The sequence below is a fragment of the Oncorhynchus clarkii genome, unplaced genomic scaffold (genome assembly GCF_045791955.1).
Source record: "Oncorhynchus clarkii lewisi isolate Uvic-CL-2024 unplaced genomic scaffold, UVic_Ocla_1.0 unplaced_contig_13609_pilon_pilon, whole genome shotgun sequence".
NCBI classification, from domain to species: domain Eukaryota; kingdom Metazoa; phylum Chordata; class Actinopteri; order Salmoniformes; family Salmonidae; genus Oncorhynchus; species Oncorhynchus clarkii.
Genome location: NW_027261096.1, coordinates 85,011 through 103,934, shown reverse-complemented (window position 1 = coordinate 103,934; position 18,924 = coordinate 85,011). Strand labels below are relative to the sequence as shown.

General features: G+C 46.0%; 1 protein-coding gene across 1 annotated transcript; it reads right to left on the bottom strand.

Annotated features, from left to right (window-relative positions):
• Positions 1-6,967: 6,967 nt before the first annotated feature.
• LOC139404749 (cytochrome c oxidase assembly protein COX16 homolog, mitochondrial-like) lies at positions 6,968-18,561 on the bottom strand. The gene is made up of 4 exons (XM_071147352.1): positions 18,420-18,561; positions 17,843-17,920; positions 10,537-10,605; positions 6,968-7,362 (listed from the first exon to the last, which is right to left on the bottom strand). The coding sequence occupies exons 1-4, from the start codon at positions 18,477-18,479 to the stop codon at positions 7,249-7,251; spliced, it is 321 nt and encodes a 106-aa protein (XP_071003453.1). The 5' UTR covers positions 18,480-18,561; the 3' UTR covers positions 6,968-7,248.
• Positions 18,562-18,924: the final 363 nt, after the last annotated feature.

The window sequence follows — 18,924 nt, the reverse complement described above, 5'->3', positions numbered from 1 at the left end:
ATGCTGATCCCAGACTGTAGCTTTAAAATGTAGAGAGCCAGCTTGGCTCGCTCTCTCCTCTTGAGGAGTTAATTAGTTATCCTCTCCCTGTGTAGCAGCAGCGTCTAGATGTGGTAAATATTGAATTTGATTTCTTCTTTTCTTAGCCTCGTCATGAATATTTGATAACTTTTTTTCGTGCATTTTCACAATAAAAAAATGTAAGAGCACGTGACTGGGGGGGGGGGGGGGGGGGGGGGGGGGGAATAACGAACTTCTCAAATCGGATCGGTTTCAGGAACGACTGGTTGGTCCCTGCCAACCCATGCCGTGCATCCTGACCACACGTTTATGTTAACGAACTAACCCGGACTAGGTTGACCCAGGTTATCTGGATCACTATGAGACCTGTTATAACCTGGTCCCAGATCTGTTTGTTCTTTCTTACCAACTCCTATGGATGTTCAGGACCAAGCTAATCGACCACAGAAGTTGTCAAGACAACACAAACAGATCTGGGACCAGCAGGCTTCTCCTGCTCTATTCAATGGGCATTATAATGTATGCGTGAATAAAAGGCTTTGGATAAAAGTGTCTGCTAAATGGCCCATATTATATTATTGTATTACATACTGCATATTAAGGGTTGTATCATTCTGACTACCAGTGTCAAGTCCACTTAGAATACTGAAAGAACCATCTGTACCGAGGGATCACGGGGAGAATTATGTGAAATGTATTATTGTCTCAGACTGGTTGGAGTTGAGTTGAGACTGGCTGACAACATTAGGATAAGGAGAAGCGGGAGAGAGAGAGAGAGAGAGAGAGAGAGAGGAGGAGCAAGAAAGAAAGAAAGAAAGAAAGAAAGAAAGAAAGAAAGAAAGAAAGAAAGAAAGAAAGAAAGAAGGATAGCAAGAGAGAAGGATAGCAGAGGCAAAGAGAGGGGGGTGAGATAAAGAGGGCTTGGGGACATCAGGGGAGGGACAGGGGATGGTCGACTAGCTCGGGAACTGGGCCATCCTGTCATGGTAGTAGTACTTGTACTCTGTTTTTACCAAAAGCTTTTAAAGTGGTGAATTTCTACATTCCCCTTTCCACAATGGCCAAAAGTCAATTATCTCAACAGCCAAACAGGATCAGTGCAAAGCTGGAAGCCAACACTAGGTTTGGTTTTCGAGCCAAAAACTCTGAAACTCTACAGGAGAAACAGAGATGACATCTGATCAGAGGAATCCTACACTAGGAGACAGGAAACCCAAACTACCCAGCTTTCAGAAAATATTCACACCCCTTGACTTCTTTCATATTGAAATCCAAATGGATTCAATGTGTTTTTTTCTTCTTTCCATCGACACACAATACCCCATAATGAGAAAGTAGAAAAAAGTTATACTTTTGACTCATCTGTCCCATAGAACATTCTTCCAAGAGCCTTGATTATCATCCTTTTTTGTTGTTGAGTCAACTTACTAGGTTTCTTTCCTCTTTTGCTTCTTTATTTTTTGGACGAGATGGTATAGATGGGTCCCATTATGTCAGGCGAAAACCAAACAGTGCATTCCACAGTAAGAACCTCATACCAACGGTCCAGCGTGGTGGTGGTGGTGGTGGTAGTGTGATGGTTTTGGGGATGCTTTGCTGCCTCAGGATAATTCTCTTCACCTAGTGGACTCTTCACCTAGTGGACTCTTCACCTAGTGGACTCTTCACCTAGTGGACTCTTCACCTTGTGGACTCTTCACCTAGTGGACTCTTCACCTTGTGGACTCTTCACCTGCTGGACTTTTCACCTAGTGGACTCTTCACCTAGTGGACTCTTCACCTTGTGGACTCTTCACCTGCTGGACTCTTCACCTTGTGGACTCTTCACCCAGTGGACTCTTCACCTAGTGGCCCCTTCACCTAGTGGACTCTTCACCAGGTGGCCCTCTTGAAGCATGTGGGAACAGCAGACTGGGTTAAGGATTGATTGAACATGTCCGTAAACACACAAGCCAGCTGGTCTGTGTATGCTCTGAGGGCGCAGCTGGGGATGCCGTCTGGGTCGGCAGCCTTGCGAGGGTTAACACGTTTAAATGTTTAATTCACGTTGGCTGCGGTGAAGGAGAGCCCACAGGCTTTGGTAGCGGGCCGTGTCAGTGGCACTGTATTGTTCTCAAAGCGAGCAAAGAAGTTGTTTAATTTGTCTGGGAGCAAGACGTCGATGTCCGCGACGGTTTTCTTGTTGTAATCCGTGATTGTCTGTATATCCTGCCACATACATCTCATGTTTGAGCCGTTGAATTGTGACTTATTTTGTCTCTATACTGACGCTTTGCTTGTTTGATTGCCTTGCGGAGGGAATAGCTGCACTGTTTGTATTGTCATGTTTCCAGTCGCTTTGCCCTGATTAAAAGCGATGGTTCGCGCTTTCAGTTTTGTGCGAATGCTGCCATAAATCCACGGCTTCTGGCTAGAGAATGTTTTAATAGTCACAGTGGGTACAACGTCACCGATCCACTTGCTAATAAACTCGCTCACCGAGTATACGTCAATGTTATTGTCTGAGGCTACCCGGAACATAACCCAGTCCCACGTGATCAAAGCAATCTTGAAGCGTGGACTCCGAATGGTCAGACCAGTGTTGGATAGACCTGAGCACAGGCATTTCCTGTGTAAGTTTCTGGCTGGGAGCTACAAAATGGAGTCATGGTCAGATTTGCCAAAGGGATGGTGGGGGAGGGCTTTGTATACATCGTGGAAGTTAGAGTTGCAATGATCCAGAATGCTACCAGCACATGCAGCACATTCGATATGCTGATAGAATTTAGGAAGCCTTGTGGTTGAATCTGTGTTTGAAATTCACTCCTCGAATGAGGGACCTTACAGATGTGTGGGGTACAGAGATGAGGTAGTCATTCAAAAATCATGGTAAACACTATTATTGCTCACAGAGTGAGTCCATGCAACTTATTATGTGACTTGTTAAGTATTTCATTTTCATTTTTTAAAACTGATTGACTCAAGACATTTCAGCTTTTAATTTTTAATGAATCTGTAAACATTTCTAAAAACATAATTCCACCTTGACATTATGGGGTATTGTGTGTAGATCAGTGACAAAAACAAATCTACATTTGATCCATTTTAAATCAACAAAATGTGGAAAAAGACAAGGGATGTGAATACTTTCTGGGGGCACTGTCAATGACAGACAGAAACAAACAGTTTAGGGTTGTCAAATTCCAGTAGTCTTCCCCCAAAATCCTGGAATCAGGAAGGAAGAAACAGGAAATCCAGAATCCTCCAAAACCAGGAAATAGGAAAACCAAGAAATAGGAAAACCAGGAAATAGGAAAAGCAGGAAATAGGAAAACCAGGAAATAGGAAAACCAGGAAATAGGAAAACCAGGAAATAGGAAAACCAGGAAATAGGATGGAAAGTAACCAGACGTTTTACACCCCTAGTACAGTAACGTATAATATGTTATGTTACTCTGTCAACTGGCTTGCCATTGGGTGGTAGGGTAGGGGCCCCAATACGGGGACCAATGACAACACAGTGGGTCAGATCCAGATTTGTAGAACTATAATCCTCTCATGTAAAGCTGCTAGTTGCTGTGACACTGTTGTCATCCTCTGAGCTAAAACAATAAATAAAAAAAAGCTCTTGGTAAACAGTTATTAGGGTTGCTTTGTTTATGTGCTTTGTGTGCTTTGTGTGCTTTGTGTGTGTGTGTGTGTGCGTGCGTGCGTGCGTGCGTGCGTGCGTGTGTGTGTGCGTGTGTGTGTGTGTGCGCGCAGCATTAGCAGTCACTCAACGTTATCTACTTGATGTAAATAAAACCCCAATTATAATTTTAAGAACAATTGTTATATTTGCATAATATCACTGTAATAAAATCAGATGAAATGTCTGCCATTTTAAAGCACCAACACAACAGCCAGCCAGTCAGACAGGGACATAGAGGGAAGGGGGAGGTAGGCCTTTTACGACACCTTAGGAAAACATGAAAGGAGGATGTGATGTTTTCTAATATCTATAAATTACCCTGTATGAGCGAGAGAGGAGAAAGAGGGGGAGAGGGAGAAACAGAGACAGAAGAGAGAGAGAGAGAGAGAGAGAGAGAGAGAGAGAGAGAGAGAGAGAGAGAGAGAGACAAACAGAGACAGAAGAGAGAGAGAGAGAGAGAGAGAAAGAGAGAGAGAGAGATAGGGACAGAGAGAGAGAGGGACAGAGAGAGAGAGAAACAGAGACAGAAGAGAGAGAGAGAGAGAGAGAGAGAGAGAAACAGAAACAGAAGAGAGAGAGAGAAACAGACAGAAGAGAGAGAGACAGAGAGAGAGAAACAGAGACAGAAGAGAGAGAGAGAGCGAGAGAGAGAGAGAGAGAGAGAGAGAGAGAGAGGAGAAAGAGGGGGAGAGGTAGAAACAGAGAAAGAGGAGAGAGAGAGCGAGAGAGAGAGAGCGAAAACGAGTGAGTCACAGGAGTGAGTGTGTCTTTGTGAATGTGTTTTTAAGAGTGTGTGCTGAGCACCACTACAAAGCCGGTCGTGTTGCAGCAGGTAGGTATATCATCCCCTTTATTGTCTCTCCATTAACACTCTGAGTCATCAGAGTCCCTGGCTACGTCTCAAATGGTAACCAATTCCCAATGTAGTGCACTACTTTTGACCAGATGGCACCCTATTCCCTAGATAGTGCACTACTTTTGACCAGATGGCACCCTATTCCCTAGATAGTGCACTACTTTTGACCAGCAATGCATCTTCTCTTTTCTCTCTGAACAGCTCTAAAAGTATCATGTACTTTTTCCAACAGCCTAGAACTGAGGGAAGAGTCCTACCAACAGCCTAGTGCTGGGTGAAGAGTCCTACCAACAGCCTAGGACTGGGTGAAGGGTCCTACCAACAGCCTAGGACTGGGTGAAGAGTCCTACCAACAGCCTAGGACTGGGTGAAGAGTCCTACCAACAGCCTAGGACTGGGTGAAGAGTCCTACCAACAGCCTAGTGCTGGGTGAAGAGTCCTACCAACAGCCTAGGACTGGGTGAAGGGTCCTACCAACAGCCTAGGACTGGGTGAAGAGTCCTACCAACAGCCTAGGACTGGCTGAAGAGTCCTACCAACAGCCTAGTGCTGGGTGAAGAGTCCTACCAACAGCCTAGGACTGGGTGAAGAGTCCTACCAACAGCCTAGTGCTGGGTGAAGAGTCCTACCAACAGCCTAGGACTGGGTGAAGAGTCCTACCAACAGCCTAGGACTGGGTGAAGGGTCCTACCAACAGCCTAGTGCTGGGTGAAGAGTCCTACCAACAGCCTAGGACTGGGTGAAGAGTCCTACCAACAGCCTAGTGCTGGGTGAAGAGTCCACTAGGTGAAGAATCCACTAGGTGAAGAGTCCACTAGGCGAAGAGTCCACAAGGTGAAGAGTCCAGCAAGTGAAGAGTCCACAAGGTGAAGAGTCCACTAGGTGAAGAGTCCACTAGGTGAAGAGTCCACTAGGTGAAGAGTCCACTGGGTGAAGAGTCCACAAGGTGAAGAGTCCACGAGGTGAAGAGTCCACTAGGTGAAGGGTCCACTAGGTGAAGGGTCCACTAGGTGAAGAGTCCACTAGGTGAAGAGTCCAGCAGGTGAAGAGTCCACTAGGTGAAGAGTCCACTAGGTGAAGGGTCCACTGGGTGAAGAGTCCACGAGGTGAAGAGTCCACGAGGTGAAGAGTCCACTAGGTGAAGAGTCCAGCAGGTGAAGAGTCCACGAGGTGAAGGGTCCACTAGGTGAAGGGTCCACTAGGTGAAGAGTCCACTAGGTGAAGAGTCCCTTCATCTCACAAATATGGAAATGTTATCGTCATACTTTGGTTGGAACTTGGTTGGAACTTAAAGTGAAAGAAAATACCAAAAATCCTAACCTCTCCACACAGGCCTAGTGGTTCATATCCTAACCACACAGGCCTAGTGGTTCATATTCTAACCACACAGGCCTAGTGGTTCATATCCTAACCTCTCCACACAGGCCTAATGGTTCATATCCTAACCACACAGGCCTAGTGGTTCATATTCTAACCACACAGGCCTAGTGGTTCATATTCTAACCACACAGGCCTAGTGGTTCATATCCTAACCTCTCCACACAGGCTTAGTGGTTCATATCCTAACCACACAGGCCTATTGGTTCATATTCTAACCACACAGGCCTAGTGGTTCATATTCTAACCACACAGGCCTAGTGGTTCATATCCTAACCTCTCCACACAGGCTTAGTGGTTCATATCCTAACCACACAGGCCTAGTGGTTCATATTCTAACCACACAGGCCTAGTGGTTCATATTCTAACCTCTTCACACAGGCCTAGTGGTTCATATCCTAACCACACAGGCCTAGTGGTTCATATTCTAACCTCTCCACACAGGCCTAGTGGTTCATATACTAACCTCTCCACACAGGCCTAGTGGTTCATATCCTAACCTCTCCACACAGGCCTAGTGGTTCATATCATAACCTTTCCACACAGGCCTAGTGGTTCATCTTTTCTTACCTCTCCACACAGGCCTAGTGGTTCATATTCTAACCTCTCCACACAGGCCTAGTGGTTCATATCCTAACCGCTCCACACAGGCCTAGTGGTTCATATCCTAACCTCTCCACACAGGCCTAGTCGTTCATATCCTAACCACACAGGCCTAGTGGTTCATATCCTAACCTCTCCACACAGGCCTAGTGGTTCATATCCTAACCGCTCCACACAGGCCTAGTGGTTCATATCCTAACCTCTCCACACAGGCCTAGTGGTTCATATCCTAACCTCTCCACACAGGCCTAGTGGTTCATATCCTAACCGCTCCACACAGGCCTAGTGGTTCATATCATAACCTCTCCACACAGGCCTAGTGGTTCATTTTCTCATCATGACAATTGCCGAGGCATGTACCAGGTATGTGTACCAATGCACATGCCACCTAGTGGCAAGCCACTATGCCACCTAGTGGCCATATTGGACACAGACTCGTATTTCAAAACATTACATTTTTTAATATAACATATAAGACATGCACATTTGTTGTTTACATACAATTGGATCACAGATTCAACTGTCCATTTCCAAAACTCTCATTGACTCAGAGGTTTCGTTACTTTGAGTTTACACGATAAATACATATTATATTCCTCAAGCCATTGGCCTTGCAGTGGTCTTGGTGATAACTTGGCCCTGTGTCTTCCCATCTCACTCAGTATATCCTGTTGCAAACCGTACGGGCCTCTGGTCAGCGGTATTCAGAGGCATATCTCCATCACGCTGCCTTGCCCTGTCTGGAACGCTGCTGCTCTTGGTATTCCTTGGAGTCTTCCCAGGGACGAGGACCTCTGATGTTCCTCCACTCCTCCAGGTTTATATCCTTCATCTTCTGTTGTTGGGACAGAGAGACAACAGGACAGGGTTAGGGGCTTTACTCTACACGTCAGGGATAGGATCAGGTCAACACTGAACACCAGGAGGAGGTTTTACGAAAACCTCCACAGCACACCAGGAGGAGGAGGTTTTAGTAGATAACAGAACACCGGGAGGAGGTTTTAGTAGATAACAGAACACCGGGAGGAGGTTTTAGTAGATAACAGAACACCAGGAGGTTTTAGTAGATAACAGAACACCAGGAGGAGGTTTTAGTAGATAACAGAACACCAGGAGGTTTTAGTAGATAACAGAACACCAGGAGGAGGTTTTAGTAGATAACAGAACACCAGGAGGAGGTTTTAGTAGATAACAGAACACCAGGAGGTTTTAGTAGATAACAGAACACCAGGAGGTTTTAGTAGATAACAGAACACCAGGAGGTTTTAGTAGATAACAGAACACCAGGAGGTTTTAGTAGATAACAGAACACCGGGAGGTTTTAGTAGATAACAGAACACCAGGAGGTTTTAGTAGATAACAGAACACCAGGAGGTTTTAGTAGATAACAGAACACCAGGGAGGGAGGATGTTTTAGTAGATAACAGAACACCAGGGAGGGAGGATGTTTTAGTAGATAACAGAACACCGGGAGGAGGTTTTAGTAGATAACAGAACACCAGGAGGTTTTAGTAGATAACAGAACACCAGGAGGTTTTACTAGATAACAGAACACCAGGAGGAGGTTTTAGTAGATAACAGAACACCGGGAGGAGGTTTTAGTAGATAACAGAACACCGGGAGGAGGTTTTAGTAGATAACAGAACACCGGGAGGAGGTTTTAGTAGATAACAGAACACCGGGAGGAGGTTTTAGTAGATAACAGAACACCAGGAGGTTTTAGTAGATAACAGAACACCAGGGGGCAGGAGGTTTTAGTAGATAACAGAACACCGGGAGGAGGTTTTAGTAGATAACAGAACACCAGGAGGTTTTAGTAGATAACAGAACACCAGGAGGTTTTAGTAGATAACAGAACACCAGGAGGTTTTAGTAGATAACAGAACACCAGGAGGTTTTAGTAGATAACAGAACACCAGGGAGGGAGGATGTTTTAGTAGATAACAGAACACCAGGGAGGGAGGATGTTTTAGTAGATAACAGAACACCGGGAGGAGGTTTTAGTAGATAACAGAACACCAGGAGGTTTTAGTAGATAACAGAACACCAGGAGGTTTTACTAGATAACAGAACACCAGGAGGAGGTTTTAGTAGATAACAGAACACCGGGAGGAGGTTTTAGTAGATAACAGAACACCGGGAGGAGGTTTTAGTAGATAACAGAACACCGGGAGGAGGTTTTAGTAGATAACAGAACACCGGGAGGAGGTTTTAGTAGATAACAGAACACCAGGAGGTTTTAGTAGATAACAGAACACCAGGGGGCAGGAGGTTTTAGTAGATAACAGAACACCGGGAGGAGGTTTTAGTAGATAACAGAACACCAGGAGGTTTTAGTAGATAACAGAACACCAGGAGGTTTTAGTAGATAACAGAACACCAGGAGGTTTTAGTAGATAACAGAACACCGGGAGGAGGTTTTAGTAGATAACAGAACACCAGGAGGTTTTAGTAGATAACAGAACACCGGGAGGAGGTTTTAGTAGATAACAGAACACCGGGAGGAGGTTTTAGTAGATAACAGAACACCGGGAGGAGGTTTTAGTAGATAACAGAACACCGGGAGGAGGTTTTAGTAGATAACAGAACACCGGGAGGAGGTTTTAGTAGATAACAGAACACCAGGAGGTTTTAGTAGATAACAGAACACCAGGAGGTTTTAGTAGATAACAGAACACCGGGAGGAGGTTTTAGTAGATAACAGAACACCAGGAGGAGGTTTTAGTAGATAACAGAACACCAGGAGGAGGTTTTAGTAGATAACAGAACACCAGGAGGTTTTAGTAGATAACAGAACACCGGGAGGAGGTTTTAGTAGATAACAGAACACCGGGAGGAGGTTTTAGTAGATAACAGAACACCGGGAGGAGGTTTTAGTAGATAACAGAACACCAGGAGGAGGTTTTAGTAGATAACAGAACACCAGGAGGAGGTTTTAGTAGATAACAGAACACCAGGAGGTTTTAGTAGATAACAGAACACCAGGAGGTTTTAGTAGATAACAGAACACCAGGAGGTTTTAGTAGATAACAGAACACCAGGAGGTTTTAGTAGATAACAGAACACCAGGGAGGAGGTTTTAGTAGATAACAGAACACCAGGAGGTTTTAGTAGATAACAGAACACCAGGAGGTTTTAGTAGATAACAGAACACCAGGAGGTTTTAGTAGATAACAGAACACCAGGGAGGAGGTTTTAGTAGATAACAGAACACCAGGGAGGAGGTTTTAGTAGATAACAGAACACCAGGAGGTTTTAGTAGATAACAGAACACCAGGAGGTTTTAGTAGATAACAGAACACCAGGAGGAGGTTTTAGTAGATAACAGAACACCAGGAGGAGGTTTTAGTAGATAACAGAACACCAGGAGGAGGTTTTAGTAGATAACAGAACACCAGGAGGAGGTTTTAGTAGATAACAGAACACCAGGAGGTTTTAGTAGATAACAGAACACCAGGAGGTTTTAGTAGATAACAGAACACCAGGAGGTTTTAGTAGATAACAGAACACCAGGAGGTTTTAGTAGATAACAGAACACCGGGAGGAGGTTTTAGTAGATAACAGAACACCAGGAGGTTTTAGTAGATAACAGAACACCAGGAGGTTTTAGTAGATAACAGAACACCAGGGGGCAGGAGGTTTTAGTAGATAACAGAACACCAGGAGGAGGTTTTAGTAGATAACAGAACACCAGGAGGAGGTTTTAGTAGATAACAGAACACCAGGAGGTTTTAGTAGATAACAGAACACCAGGAGGTTTTAGTAGATAACAGAACACCAGGAGGTTTTAGTAGATAACAGAACACCAGGAGGTTTTAGTAGATAACAGAACACCAGGAGGTTTTAGTGGATAACAGAACACCAGGGGGGGGGGGGGGTGTAGTAGATAACATATTTAATGATTAAAGATAAGGAAGAATCATATCCTTGAGTCTTCCAGGATGGTATCAGAGAATACAGCATTACAGTACAAACACAGATCAACTCCCCTCGTCCATCAGACACCTACCTGGTACTCCTCCTCCAGGATAACAGACTGTTTCTGGGGGTTCACCTTGGCCTCTAGGGTGGGATCCAGCTGGAGGAGAGAGAAGAAGAGAGGAATGGTTTGTGCCACACACACAAGGCAGCTCCTTATTCACACACACAGACCGACACACCGATCTGAACTGTGATCTGGTGAACAAACTGTATATTTGATCATGTACATTTTCTGAAACACACAGCTGGTCTAAATCACAGCTCTCAACTGAATGGGGGGGGGGGGGAAGGGCATGAGGGAGGAAGGGGGAGAGGAGGAGGGAGGGAGGAAGGGGAAGAGGAGGAGGGAAGGGGGGGAGAAAAACTCTTGACAATCAAAATGAGACAGCCTCCTCCTCCCCCCACCTTCCCTTTCTCATGCCCTTCCCTCCTCCCCCTCCTCATTGCCCTTCCCTCACCCTCTTCCCTCCTCATGCCCTTCTCCACCCCCTCCTCCTACCTCCCCTTCCCTCCTCCTCATGCCCTTCCCTCCTCCCTTCCCCCCTCCCCCCTCCCCTCCATGCCCTTCTCTCCATCTATTATTTCTGTAATGTATAAATGATGACAGAAGCCAGAGGTAGTCTAGTTTCTAGCTGGCAAGTCAGAGAGAAGAAAACTGGCAGCGTAGAAAAGATGAGCACTAAGCTGACTCATTCACACCCAGAAGTTACACCCCTCTTCCCTGTCTCTTCTCTACCCAGAGAGTTGGCACAATTACAAATGGCCCTGTTTCCCTGATCAATTATTCAGCTTAATTTGGAGAAATGTCACCAGGTTGAGTAAAACAGCCAGCTTACCAGCCAAGCCAGATGACTTGGGAGAGGTCGCTTTCTGTCTTTTCTTAGCTGTAGCGTATTACAATAATTTTGAAATAAAGCCAAATCATAATTTAATTTGTGTACCTCTTTGACACTGAGCACTTAACAAAACATTACACTAAAACCCCCAAAAGGCTGAGCGTAGTGTAACAGACTCCGGGGGGGGGGGGCCCTGAGAGGAGACCAACTCTAGATGGGAGGAACCCTGAGAGGAGACCAACTCTAGATGGGAGGAACCCTGAGAGGAGACCAACTCTAGATGGGAGGAACCCTGAGAGGAGACCAACTCTAGATGGGAGGGGAGGAACCTTGAGAGGAGACCAACTCTAGATGGGAGGGGAGGAACCTTGAGAGGAGACCAACTCTAGATGGGAGGGGAGGAACCCTGATGGGAGACCAACTCTAGATGGGAGGGGAGGAACCCTGATGGGAGACCAACTCTAGATGGGGAGGAACCCTGATGGGAGACCAACTCTAGATGGGGAGGAACCCTGATGGGAGACCAACTCTAGATGGGAAGGAACCCTGAGAGGAGACCAACTCTAGATGGGAAGGAACCCTGAGAGGAGACCAACTCTAGATGGGAAGGAACCCTGAGAGGAGACCAACTCTAGATGGGAAGGAACCTTGAGAGGAGACCAACTCTAGATGGGAAGGAACCCTGAGAGGAGACCAACTCTAGATGGGGAGGAACCCTGAGGGGAGACCAACTCTAGAGGGGAGGGAAGGAACCCGGAGAGGAGACCAACTCTAGATGGGAAGGAACCCTGAGAGGAGAACAACTCTAGATGGGAAGGAACCCTGAGAGGAGACCAACTCTAGAGGGGAGGTAAGGAACCCTGAAGGGAGACCAACTCTAGATGGGAGGGAAGGAACCCTGAGGGGAGACCAACTCTAGATGGGAAGGAACCCTGAAGGGAGACCAACTCTAGAGGGAAGGAACCCTGAAGGGAGACCAACTCTAGAGGGGAGGTAAGGAACCCTGATGGGAGACCAACTCTAGATGGGGAGGAACCCTGATGGGAGACCAACTCTAGATGGGAAGGAACCCTGAGAGGAGACCAACTCTAGATGGGAAGGAACCCTGAGAGGAGACCAACTCTAGATGGGAAGGAACCCTGAGAGGAGACCAACTCTAGATGGGAAGGAACCTTGAGAGGAGACCAACTCTAGATGGGAAGGAACCCTGAGAGGAGACCAACTCTAGATGGGGAGGAACCCTGAGAGGAGACCAACTCTAGATGGGAAGGAACCCTGAGAGGAGACCAACTCTAGATGGGGAGGAACCCTGAGGGGAGACCAACTCTAGAGGGGAGGGAAGGAACCCGGAGAGGAGACCAACTCTAGATGGGAAGGAACCCTGAGAGGAGAACAACTCTAGATGGGAAGGAACCCTGAGAGGAGACCAACTCTAGAGGGGAGGTAAGGAACCCTGAAGGGAGACCAACTCTAGATGGGAGGGAAGGAACCCTGAGGGGAGACCAACTCTAGAGGGGAGGTAAGGAACCCTGAAGGGAGACCAACTCTAGATGGGAGGGAAGGAACCGTGAGGGGAGACCAACTCTAGATGGGAAGGAACCCTGAGAGGAGACCAACTCTAGAAGGGAGGTAAGGAACCCTGAAGGGAGACCAACTCTAGATGGGAGGGAAGGAACCCTGAGGGGAGACCAACTCTAGAGGGAAGGAACCCTGAAGGGAGACCAACTCTAGATGGGAGGGAAGGAACCCTGAGGGGAGACCAACTCTAGAGGGAAGGAACCCTGAAGGGAGACCAACTCTAGAGGGGAGGTAAGGAACCCTAAGAAGAGACCATAACCCAAATGACATTGTGTCTGCAGGTTCTCGCTCCTCCCTTGTACTTCCACGTTTTTATTTAACCTTTTATTTAACTGGGCAAGTCAGTTAAGAACAAATTCTTATTTACAATGACGGCCTAGGAACAGTGGGGTTAACTGCCTTGTTCAGGGGGCAGAACGACAGATTTTTTTAAACCTTGGGGATTTGATCTAGCAACCTTTCGGTTACTGGCCCAACGCTCTAACCACTAAACTACCCTGCCGGCTACCTACTTGATTGATTAATGAAGGTCCCTAATTGGTAAGGAACTCCCCTCACCTGATTGTCTAGGTCTTAATTGAAAGGGAATTAAAAAATAGAAAATAAACCTATAGACACGAGTCCCTCCACAGAATGAGTTGGACCCCCCCTGACATAGGGAGCCATTTGGGATTCAACCCATGTTGGTCTGGAGGGGCTTCAATGGAATGAGTCATTGAGAAAGAGCTCTAATTGGGTCATAGAGACAGTCAGCGGCTGTAAGACTTAACTAGGTCGCTGTCTGGGAGGGAAGATGGAGTAGTTTGTAGAGTAACGCACTGTAGCTAACACGGGTGTGTGTGTGTGTGTGTGTGTGTGTGAACTGCACTCCAACCCACGGCTATTTAGCCAGGCCTTGGCATACATTAGATTATTTCTCTATCACACACACACGCGCAGATGCCACACACACACACACTCACACGCAGATGCCACACACACACACACACACAAACTTAAAAACACACAATCACAGAAGCAGCAGTCACTGCTGAGGCCCAGGGTTTAGAGGGAGACTGTTACTGCTGAGGCCCAGGGTTTAGAGGGAGACTGTCACTGCTGAGGCCCAGGGTTTAGAGGGAGAGTGTCACTGCCGAGGACCAGGGTTTAGAGGGAGACTGTCACTGCCGAGGTCCAGGGTTTAGAGGGAGACTGTCACTGCCGAGGCCCAGGGTTTAGAGGGTTACCGTTATAAACGGCGGTGATCGTTACCGTTATAAACGGCGGTGAGCGTTACCGTTATAAACGGCGGTGAAGAAGAGAAGGGGGAGAAGAAGAAGAGAAGGGGGAGAAGAAGAAGAGAAGGGGGAGAAGAAGAAGAGAAGCGGGAGAAGAAGAAGAGAAGCGGGAGAAGAAGAAGAGAAGCGGGAGAAGAAGAGAAGCGGGAGAAGAAGAAGAGAAGCGGGAGAAGAAGAAGAGAAGCGGGAGAAGAAGAAGAGAAGCGGAAGAAGAAGAAGAGAAGCGGGAGAAGAAGAGAAGCGGGAGAAGAGAAGCGGGAGAAGAGAAGGGGGAGAAGAAGAGAAGCGGGAGAAGAAGAAGAGAAGGGGGAGAAGAAGAAGAGAAGCGGGAGAAGAAGAAGAGAAGCGGGAGAAGAAGAAGAGAAGCGGGAGAAGAAGAAGAGAAGCGGGAGAAGAAGAAGAGAAGCGGGAGAAGAAGAGAAGCGGGAGAAGAAGAGAAGCGGGAGAAGAAGAGAAGCGGGAGAAGAAGAGAAGCGGGAGAAGAAGAAGAGAAGCGGGAGAAGAAGAAGAGAAGCGGGAGAAGAAGAAGAGAAGCGGAAGAAGAAGAAGAGAAGCGGGAGAAGAAGAGAAGCGGGAGAAGAAGAGAAGCGGGAGAAGAAGAGAAGCGGGAGAAGAGAAGGGGGAGAAGAAGAGAAGGGGAAGAGGGGAAGAAGAAGGGTGGAAGAAGAAGAGAAGGGGAAGAGGGGAAAAAGAAGAGAAGAGGAAGAGGGGAAGAAGAAGAAGAGATGGGGAAGAAGAAGAAGAGATGGGGAAGAAGAAGAAGAGAAGGGGGAGAAGAGAAGGGGAAGAAGAAGAAGAGATGGGGAAGAAGAAGAAGAGAAGGGGAAGAAGATGAAGAGAAGGGGAAGAAGAAGAAGAGAAGGGGAAGAAGAAGAAGAGAAGGGGAAGAAGAGATGGGGAAGAAGAAGAAGAGATGGGGAAGAAGAAGAAGAGAAGGGGAAGAAGAAGAAGAGAAGGGGAAGAAGAAGAAGAGAAGGGGAAGAAGAAGAAGAGAAGGGGAAGAAGAGATGGGGAAGAAGAAGAAGAGATGGGGAAGAAGAAGAAGAGATGGGGAAGAAGAAGAAGAGATGGGGAAGAAGAAGAAGAGAAGGGGAAGAAGAAGAAGAGAAGGGGAAGAAGAAGAAGAGAAGGGGAAGAAGAAGAAGAGAAGGGGAAGAAGAAGAAGAGAAGGGGAAGAAGAAGAAGAGAAGGGGAAGAAGAAGAAGAGAAGGGGAAGAAGAAGAAGAGAAGGGGAAGAAGAGATGGGGAAGAAGAAGAAGAGATGGGGAAGAAGAGATGGGGAAGAAGAGATGGGGAAGAAGAGATGGGGAAGAAGAGATGGGGAAGAAGAAGAAGAGATGGGGGAGAAGAAGAAGAGATGGGGAAGAAGAGATGGGGAAGAAGAGATGGGGAAGAAGAAGAAGAGATGGGGGAGAAGAAGAAGAGAAGGGGAAGAAGAAGAAGAGAAGGGGAAGAAGAAGAAGAGATGGGGAAGAAGAGATGGGGAAGAAGAAGAAGAGATGGGGGAGAAGAAGAAGAGAAGGGGAAGAAGAAGAAGAGATGGGGAAGAAGAAGAAGAGATGGTGAAGAAGAAGAAGAGATGGGGAAGAAGAAGAGAAGAAGAAGAAGAGAAGGGGAAGAAGAAGAAGAGAAGGGGAAGAAGAAGAAGAGATGGGGAAGAAGAAGAAGAGAAGGGGAAGAAGAAGAAGAGAAGGGGAAGAAGAAGAAGAGAAGGGGAAGAAGAAGAAGAGAAGGGGAAGAAGAAGAAGAGAAGGGGAAGAAGAAGAAGAGAAGGGGAAGAAGAAGAAGAGAAGGGGAAGAAGAAGAAGAGATGGGGAAGAAGAAGAAGAGAAGGGGAAGAAGAAGAAGAGAAGGGGAAGAAGAAGAAGAGAAGGGGAAGAAGAAGAGAGATGGGGAAGAAGAAGAAGAGAAGGGGAAGAAGAAGAAGAGAAGGGGAAGAAGAAGAAGAGATGGGGAAGAAGAAGAAGAGAAGAGGAAGAAGAAGAAGAGGAAGAAGAAGAAGAGAAGGGGAAGAAGAAGAAGAGAAGGGGGAGAAGAAGAAGAGAAGGGGGAGAAGATGTCCCCCTGTCCTCCCACAGCTCCAGCCCTAGAGTTCATCCCAAATGGCACCCTATTCCCTATGAGCCCTAGTCAAAAGTAGAGCACTATATAGGGAACAGTGTTCCATTTGGGATGCCGTAGTGTCAGCTCTTATGAACACAGTAAGAAGAAAAGCACTACCACCTTGCCCCCACCCAGATGACACGCGTCACTATTTATCACAACGGTAACTAACACAGTTGCTTTCTCTAGGTGTCACAGTAACATAGTACAAAACAGGCACTTGTCTACCAAGTGGCACCCATAGAGCTCTGGTCAAAAATAGTGCACTATATACAGAATAGGGTGTCATTTGGTAACCAGGGAATAGGGTGTCATTTGGTAACCAGGGAATAGGGTGTCATTTGGTAACCAGGGAATAGGGTGTCATTTGGTAACCAGGGAATAGGGTGTCATTTGGTAACCAGGGAATAGGGTGTCATTTGGTAACCAGGGAATAGGGTGTCATTTGGTAACCAGGGAATAGCGTGTCATTTGACATCCAGGGACTAGGGTGTCATTTGAGGAATAGGGTGTAATTTGGTAACCAGGGAATAGGGTGTCATTTGGGGAATAGGGTGTCATTTGATATCCAGGGAATAGGGGGTCATTTGGTATCCAGGGAATAGGGGGGTCATTTGGTAACCAGGGAATAGGGGGTCATTTGGTATTCAGGGAATAGGGGGTCATTTGGTAACCAGGGGAATAGGGGTAATTTGGTATCCAGGGAATAGGGGGTCATTTGGGGAATAGGGTGTCATTTGATATCCAGGGAATAGGGGGTCATTTGGTATTCAGGGAATAGGGGGTCATTTGGTAACCAGGGAATAGGGGGTCATTTGGTAACCAGGGGTCATTTGGTAACCAGGGAATAGGGGTTCATTTGGTAACCAGGGAATAGGGTGTCATTTGGTAACCAGGGAATATTGGGTCATTTGGTAACCAGGGAATATTGGGTCATTTGGTAACCAGGGAATAGGGGGTAATTTTATCATCATAGCTATTCATATAAGAGCACTGTTTTTTTCCCCCATCAAAGATACTAGTTAGTGAGAGGTGGTATATAGCATATCCAGCTGCATAGAGGTATAATGATTCTGTCACATAATGTACCGATTCCAGTCCTAGAGGGCAGCACTGATAACATTGTGCTATTTTGACACCTAAAGGATCTAGCGTACCTGTGTCGTGACTGACTCTCTCATGAGCGGTAATCTGTCTACCGGGTAGGGCTACAGCCGAACACTCAGTGCCGGTGCCACAGTGCCATCAAATCATCAGTCAAACGTTCACACACACGCACACATTTGAACGGGTAATATTATATATGTAAAAAATAAATGTTATATTATAAAAAGGTAATTGATACCTCTAGAATATAAGATATTGCTGAGGAATCAAATAACCTCTGAGGACTATAAGGGAGTTATACTCCTCAGCGCCTCAGGATGGCTGATACTGCCTGTCTGTTCTGTTGGTCTCCTCTTCACAGTGTCTACGGTAGTTTTTCAGACATTTCAGAGGACACAGTGTTGATTTCATTATGCTGGATCAGCTGCTTTACCTTCTTCATGATCTTCTGAGCATCGTAGCGGATCTGTGTGAACTCCCGGAGCCCAAAGGAACCTCCCACTACCAGCAACTTAGAAACAGAATCCATAAATTGGTTTCATAATGAGGCATTGTCATCAATATACAGTACATTCATACTATCTCTGACTGCACTAACTATTGAAACTAAAATTGTATGCTGTCAGGGATGAATATGCAGTTATGTGTTTAAACAAGAGGACGGACGATTTATTAGTGCTTCTAGTTAACATGATGTCTCAGGTCACTTGTACTTTCATTGTTTGGAGATTGGCTTGTATTTTGTCAGTCGCTTCAGCAGCTAACGGCACGAAACCACTTAACTAGCTAGCTATGAGTTAATTGATCGGATTTTATAATGACTGTTCTTCGTGTTTGTAGCCTACATGTTGATGCTAATGCTCAAGCTGCTATCTAGTTAATGTAGTCAACTTTAGCTAACTTTAGCTGATAAGCTAATAGCCACTGATAGCTAAGCTAGCTACCCTCTCTCTAGCGAGCAAAAGTCTAGTCACGAAACTGAAAAAGACAGTATCAAACCTATGACTCACCAACATGGGAACTCCATATTTAAGGGTTTTGTTCCTCTGTAATGCTTTGAAGGTCAACATGATTATTCGACCCAGATAACGCTACAACCCCATGTTACTTGTTGTTCACTGCGGAAGGTGAATTCTGTCGGACGCACTGACGAGTAAGTCCTACTCCCTATAATTCCCGGATGTTCCATAAACTCCCATTTTTAGTTCCGCATGTGGAGTGACAGAGGTAGAAACACTGAAGCAGTGTTATTTGTATGATTTTGGCTGATGAATTATTGGTCATACGTATGAGATATGTGGGCATATTACTTTAGTCACATGTTATATTTAGAAAAAAAAGCCCCACATTAGCTACATGTTTCTGTAAATAACATTGATCTAAATAACATGCCAAACCCACTTAATTAATTTCTTCCATTGTCCATATTACTGTAATTTGATTACAGAATCCAACATAAATATGTAAGTGAATCAAGGAAATGAATAAGCTCTTCTCCCAGTCTCTTCTTCTTTA